We start from the raw sequence: 7,357 nt of genomic DNA on the forward strand, positions 1-7,357 counted from the left end.
CCTGATTTATGACCTAGGATGTGATCTATTCTGGAGAATGTTCCATGGGCACTAGAGAAGAATGTGTATTCCGTTGCTTTGGGGTGGAATGTTCTGAATATGTCTGTAAAGTCCATTTGGTCCAGTGTGTCATTTAAAGTCTTTATTTCCTTGTTGATCTTTTGCTTAGACGATCTGTCCATTTCAGTGAGGGGGGTGTTAAAGTCCCCCATTATTATTGTATTGTTGTCAATGTGTTTCTTTGCTTTTGTTATTAATTGCCTTATATAATTGGCTGCTCCCATGTTAGGGGCATAGATATTTACAATTGTTAGATCTTCTTGTTGGATAGACCCTTTAAGTAGGATATAATGTCCTTCCTCATCTCTTATTACAGTCTTTGGTTTAAAATCTAATTTGTCTGATATAAGGATTGCCACCCCAGCTTTCTTTTGGTGTCCATTAGCATGGTAAATGGTTTTCCACCCCCTCACGTTCATTCTGGGGCTGTCTTTGGGTCGAAAATGAGTCTCTTGCAGACAGCATATCGATGGGTCTTGTTTTTTAATCCAGTCTGATAGCCTGTGTCTTTTGATTGGGGCATTGAGCCCATTTACATTCAGGGTAACTATTGAAAGATAGGAACTTAGTGCCATTGTACTGCCTGTAAGGTGACTGTTACCGTATATTGTCTGTGTTCCTTTCTGGTCTATATTGCTTTTAGGCTCTCTCTTTGCTTAGAGGACCCCTTTCAAGATTTCCTGTAGGGCTGGTTTTGTGTTTGCAAATTCCTTTAGTTTTTGTTTGTCCTGGAAGCTTTTTATCTCTCCTTCAATTTTCAATGACAGCCTAGCTGGATAGAGTATTCTTGGCTGCATATTTTTCTCATTTAGTGCTCTGAATATATCCTGCCAGTCCTTTCTGGCCTGCCAGGTCTCTGTGGATAGGTCTGTTGCCAATCTAATGTTTCTACCCTTGTAGGTTACAGATCTCTTCTCCCGAGCTGCTTTCAGGATTTTCTCTTTGTCTATGAGACTCGTAAGTTTTACTATTAGATGTCGGGGTGTTGACCTATTTTTATTGATTTTGAGAGGGGTTCTCTGTGCTTCCTGGATTTTCATGCCTGTTTCCTTTCCCAAATTAGGGAAGTTCTCTGCTATAATTTGCTCCATTATGCCTTCTGCCCCTCTCTCTCTTTCTTCTTCTTCTGGGATCCCAATTATTCTAATGTTGTTTCGTCTTATGGTATCGCTTATCTCTCGAATTCTGCCCTCGTGATCCAGTAGTTGTTTATCTCTCTTTTTCTCAGCTTCTTTATTTTCCATCATTTCATCTTCTATATTACTGATTCTCTCTTCTGCCTCATTTATTCTAGCAGTTAGCGCCCCCATTTTTGATTGCACCTCATTAATAGCCTTTTTGATTTCTACTTGGTTGGATTTTAGTTCTTTTACTTCTCCAGAAAGGGTTTCTCTAATAACTTCCATATTTTTTTCAAGCCCAGTTAGTATCTTTAAAGTGATGATTCTGAACTCTAGATCTGACATCGTACTAATGTCCGTATTGAGTAGGTCCCTGGCAGTCGGTACTACCTCTTGTTCTTTTTGTTGAGGTGATTTTTTCCGTCTTGTCATTTTGTGCAGAGGAGAATAGATTAATGAGAGAACAAAATGCTAGCAGAGTAACAACGTCCCCAGAAAATATACTCTAAACAAATCAGAAAAGACTTGAAGCAGTGGGAAAAGAAAGGGAAAGAGAGGAAAAAGAAAAAGAAAAAGAAAAAAAAGAAAAAGATAAAGATAAAAACAAAAACAAACAAAACAAAACAACAACAACAAAAAAAAAACCAGAATGTGATCAAATATGATCAGGCTGGTATATAGATCAGTTCCACACACTAGATTTGGGGTGTATTTTGGTCTTTTAGAAGAAAGTGCCTCCCAAAATTTTAAAGAAAGAAAAACTTATATATGTACAAAAATGAGGGTTGATATGATGAAGGGATGGAATATGACTGTAAAGATGGAAATTATAAAAAATTTCATAAAAGGAATTGATAAGAAGTTGTTTGAAAAAAAGAAAGAAGAGGATTTAAAAAAAGAAAAAAAAAGGGAGAGGATGTGATCAGGCAGGGGAATAGAAAACACCATATACTAGAGATTTAGGGTATATTTTAATCTGTTAGAAGAAACTATCTCAAAATTTTAAAGAGAGAACAACTTATATATATAAGCCAAAAATACGGGTAACTACTATGAAGGGATAGAATATGACTCTAAAAATGAAAAATAAAAATGTTTTTTTTTAAAAAAAGGGATTGATAAGATGTTGGTTGAAAAAGGGAAAAAGAAAAATTCAAAAAGAAAAAAAAAGAAAAAAGACAGTTAAAAAAAAATTAACTTTGAAAGACTAAAGAATCATGGTAAAAAAGCCATGAATTCTATGTGCAGTAGTCCCCTAGCGCTGGAGTTCTGCCATTCTCATTGATGGGTAAACTTGGTCTTGGCTGGCTGTTCTCACTGATCTTCTGGGGAGGGGCCTGTTGCCGTGGTTTCCAAATGTCTCTGCCGGAGGCAGAATTGCCCCGCCCTTGCCCCCTCCCGGCTAAGTAATCTGCTCGGGTTTGCTCTCCGGGGCTTTTGTTCCCTGCGAGCTTTCTGTACAGCTTTGGAGGCAGAGAGTGAAAATGGCGGCCTTCCAATCTCCGCCCCGGAGGAGCCGAGAACTCGGGGCCCCGCTCCTCAGTGAGCCCCCAGAGAAAAGCCGTCAGTCACTCCCGTCTCCCCGGTCTCCGGCCGCACTCCGTGCTCACCCGGCCTGTGACCGCGCGTTTCTATCTCTGGCACCCGACCCCGGGTGGAGTCTCCAAACCCAGCAGATCCCTGCGGTGCACTCCCGCACCTCTCCTCCCGGGGGAAGAAGGTGAGTCTCCCCGGATCTGCCGCTTGTTGGGTCCCTGCTGGAGGAGCAGGGGCCCGACTGTGCCGCGGATCACGGTTTATGGCAACCCCGAGCTGAGAGCCCGCGCCTGGGCTCCGCCTCTGCAGCCGGCTTCCCTGCTCCGATACCTGGGAGCTCCGCCACACTCAGGCACCCCCGGTCTTTCTGTGACCCGTGGGTCCTGAGACCACACTGTCCCGGAGGGTTCCACCCCCCGCTTAGCCACCAGAGTGACGTCCCTCAGCGGAGCAGACTTTTAAAAGTTCCGATTTTGTGCTCCGCGGCTCTATCACTTGCCAGAAGCGGCCGATGGAGGCCCCTCCCCCGCCGTCTATCCTCCTGAATATCGCCTCGGATTCACTTCTCCGCACGTCCTACCTTCCAGAAAGTGGTCGCTTTTCTGATGAGAGAGTTGTTGCTCTTCTTTTCTTCGATCTCCTGTTGAGTTTGTAGGTGTTCAGAATGGTTTGATCCCTATCCAGCTGAATTCCTGAGAGGAGACGAAATCCAGGTCTCCTATTCCTCCGCCATCTTGCTCCACCCCCCGAGAAATAGTTTTTAATTGTGCCCATTGCAGTCCCAAATAAAAGTAACAAAGAAGGGGGAAAATCATGTAGGTCAATTAGCAACCCTATCAACATCACAAAATCAGTGATTATAATAAGACCCCAGCCATTATAATATGTTTGTTAAAGCATTACTGAGTGAATTGCTCCAATATCTAGGTGCCGCACGAAGTCCATTTTCCAAGTTTTCTTGAACTAGGTCATTTTGTGCCTTTAAGCTACATTTTTTTCTAATGGGTTTCTTGGAGAAGAGCCCAAACAGCTTGTATCCATTCATAGAAAAGGTTTGTGTGTAGTATTGCTTTGCCTACAAGGGCAAGAGTGATCTATGAAGATTTTCACTCAGTTAGAAAGTTACCAATTGATACATTGTGGATGGTAATTGACAGAGCTAATTCAGGGAAGTGAAAAGAGGGAAATTGAAGATAATGGAATAATACCTTTACTTTCCCAGCTGCTTTCTGCTTTTGCTGATAAGGAAGCAAGTAGTAGTATCTTAAAAGCTGTTAAGTTCCTGGGGCAGGGGAAAAAGTTCAGTATCTAACTGTATCTGGTACATAGGAGGTGCTCAAGTAATATTTGTTGAATGAAGCTTTTGCTTATTTACCCTTATTAAAGAGTGCACAGAAGTTGATTAAAAAGAACCATTCCCCATCCACTTTTATGAAGCAAATGTTAGTCAGCATCCATACTGTGTGAATAAAAGTTCTGTGAGGAGCCCAAAGAAAATGCTTGCTGGGATCCCTCACCCTGAAGGTTTTGCCCGGTCTTTTATGTGACCTGGCGGATTTTTTTTCAACTCACATCCAATGTTAATTAATCATATCTATAGGAATTGGTTTCTAAGCCACTTGGCTACCAAGTGGATTATTAACCTTCTAAAATCAAGGTAAAGTGATTTTTAAGTGTTTAAAATCATCTTATGATTTTCTAAATCAGCATGTAAGTCAGCTTAAAATGGAGGTTCGGGACTATCAGTCAATGCCTCAGTTGATCAAGCACTCAACTGGTGTTGAGGGGCATTTGAAAATGCATGAATAGGGGCGCCTGGGTGGCTCAGTTGGTTAAGCGACTGCCTTCGGCTCAGGTCATGATCCTGGAGTCCCGGGATCGAGTCCCACATCGGGCTCCCTGCTCAGCGGGGGATCTGCTTCCCCCTCTGCCCTCTTCCCTCTCGTGCTCTCTGTCTCTCATTCTCTCTCTCTCAAATAAATAAATAAAATCTTAAAAAAAAAAAAGAAAGAAAATGCATGAATAACAGCCCCTACCATTCACAACTTATGACCCGCTTAGGGAGACAACGTGTGCAGGGGGAGAAAAAAAATCACACCATGTCAATTTTATTTACGACTTGTCGAATTAATAAGACAGACAACACAGATTTCGTTTTACCCAGAGGACCAATTAATTTGGACTTCGCTAAAGTGGACACACGGACTAAATATATCCCCTTGTGTAACTCAAATTTTGAGACCCTGATAGGAGGATCATAGCATTTTGCAGATTGGAGTCTAAAGCACTGCTTAGCATAGATAACGGATAATAAAACGATTATTCTCTTTCTTTTTTTAAAAAACTAGGTCATGGAACTAAAGGAGTGTTTGAGCTTCTGTCTGGATGGCGGAGAACGAGAGAGAATTTGCCCTTCAAAGACAGGGTAGCAGATGCCTATTCTGATGTGATGGTCACCTATACCATGACCAGCTCCTTGTACTTCATTACGTTTGGCATGGGTGCCAGCCCATTCACAAACATAGAGGCTGTGAAGGTCTTCTGTCAGAACATGTGTGTCTCCATTCTGTTGAACTACTTCTACGTTTTCTCCTTCTTTGGCTCCTGTCTGGTCTTCGCGGGCCAACTGGAGCAAAACCGCTACCACAGCATCTTCTGCTGTAAGATCCCCTCTGCGGAATACCTGGACCGCAAACCTGTGTGGTTCCAGACCGTGATGAGTGATGGGCATCAACAGACATCCCACCACGAGACGAACCCCTACCAGCACCATTTTATTCAGCACTTCCTCCGGGAACATTACAATGAATGGATTACCAATATCTACGTGAAGCCATTTGTTGTCATCCTCTATCTCATCTACGCCTCCTTCTCCTTCATGGGGTGCTTGCAGATCAGTGACAGAGCCAACATCATCAATCTACTAGCCAGTGACTCCCCAAGCATTTCCTATGCCATGGTTCAGCAGAAATATTTCAGCAACTACAGCCCAGTGATAGGATTCTACATCTACGAGCCCCTGGAGTACTGGAACAGCAGCGTCCAGGAGGATCTACGGAGACTCTGCAGTGGGTTCACTGCAGTGTCCTGGGTGGAGCAGTATTACCAGTTCCTGAAAGTTAGCAACATCAGTGCCAGTAACAAGAGTGACTTTATCAGTGTCCTACAAAGTTCATTTTTAAAAAAGCCAGAATTCCAGCATTTTCGAAATGATATCATCTTCTCCAAGGCAGGGGATGAAAATAACATTATTGCTTCTCGCTTGTATCTGGTGGCCAGGACTAGCAGAGACAAGCAGAAGGAAGTCATAGAAGTGTTGGAAAAATTGAGGCCCCTGTCCCTATCAAAGAGCATCCGATTTATCGTGTTCAACCCCTCCTTTGTGTTCATGGATCATTATGGCTTGTCTGTCACGGTGCCTGTTCTGATTGCAGGCTTTGGTGTTCTCCTGGTGTTAATCCTGACTTTTTTCCTAGTGATCCACCCTCTGGGAAACTTCTGGCTAATTCTTAGTGTCACCTCAATTGAGCTGGGCGTTCTGGGCTTAATGACATTATGGAACGTCGACATGGATTGCATTTCTATCTTGTGCCTTATCTACACTTTAAACTTTGCCATTGACCACTGTGCACCACTGCTTTACACATTTGTATTAGCAACTGAGCACACCCGAACACAATGTATAAAAAGCTCCCTACAAGAGCATGGGACAGCCATTTTGCAAAATGTTACTTCTTTTCTTATTGGGTTGGTCCCCCTCCTATTTGTGCCTTCGAACCTGACCTTCACACTGTTCAAATGCTTGCTGCTCACTGGGGGTTGCACACTTCTGCACTGTTTTGTTATCTTACCTGTGTTCCTAACCTTCTTCCCCCCTTCCAAAAAGCACCACAAGAAAAAGAAACGCGCCAAACGAAAGGAGAGAGAGGAAATTGAATGCATAGAAATCCAAGAGAACCCTGACCATGTCACCACAGTCTGAAGGGTGTAGACAAATGGATTATTTTTCTTTTCCAGTATTGCACAACGATGCAGGGAGAGTAAAGCTCAGACCTCAGCTGCTTGGGCTGGCCAGGGGTAACAAGGAAAGTCAGATCAAGAGTGAATTGTTCATGACACATCAAGGTGTCTGCTTCTTGGGGGGGGGAAGAGAGAATCAAAGAAGAGGGAAATGTTATTTGCAACCTTGTTCTCCACTAAAGATAAGTTTGTCGATGTGATCTTAGAGCTCTTCCAAGGAATGGACGAATCAATGGAGTGTTGAAAGCCAAAAGATCTAACCACTTTCAAAAATAAAATGCTTAAGAAAGAGGGAGAGGAGAGGAAAGGGGGCCTCTACATAGGGAAAGTGAGAGGAAATGTCAAAATTGCCATGACACTTTTCTTATCTGTGTTTTGAAAAGGTTGGTCAAAGGAAACCTATGCACTTGGGAAGTACATATTTAATCCCGTCTAAACCAAAGGACTTCCCAATCCATTTTATGTGTACATATATATGTATATATGCCATATATACATATACTTAGATTTGTCTTTAGTGTACACTGATGTTTGTGTGGAAGACAGTGTCCATTTGCAGATGGGCTGACCTTTCTCTAGAAAGCCAAATCAGCCTTAGCTAAATATAGATGCATTAATGG

At 42.7% G+C, this 7,357-nt stretch overlaps 1 protein-coding gene across 1 annotated transcript in view; it reads left to right on the forward strand.

Moving 5' to 3' along the window:
• PTCHD4 (patched domain containing 4) overlaps window positions 1-6,699 on the forward strand; it is a 195,323-nt gene extending 188,624 nt beyond the window's left edge. Inside the window, exon 3 of the mRNA XM_021692109.1 lies at window positions 5,066-6,699. Coding sequence (XP_021547784.1) covers window positions 5,066-6,699 — 1,634 coding nt within the window. The remainder of the gene's footprint in view (window positions 1-5,065) is intronic.
• Window positions 6,700-7,357: the final 658 nt, after the last annotated feature.

The sequence above is a fragment of the Neomonachus schauinslandi genome, chromosome 8 (assembly GCF_002201575.2).
Source record: "Neomonachus schauinslandi chromosome 8, ASM220157v2, whole genome shotgun sequence".
Taxonomy (NCBI): Eukaryota; Metazoa; Chordata; class Mammalia; order Carnivora; family Phocidae; genus Neomonachus; species Neomonachus schauinslandi.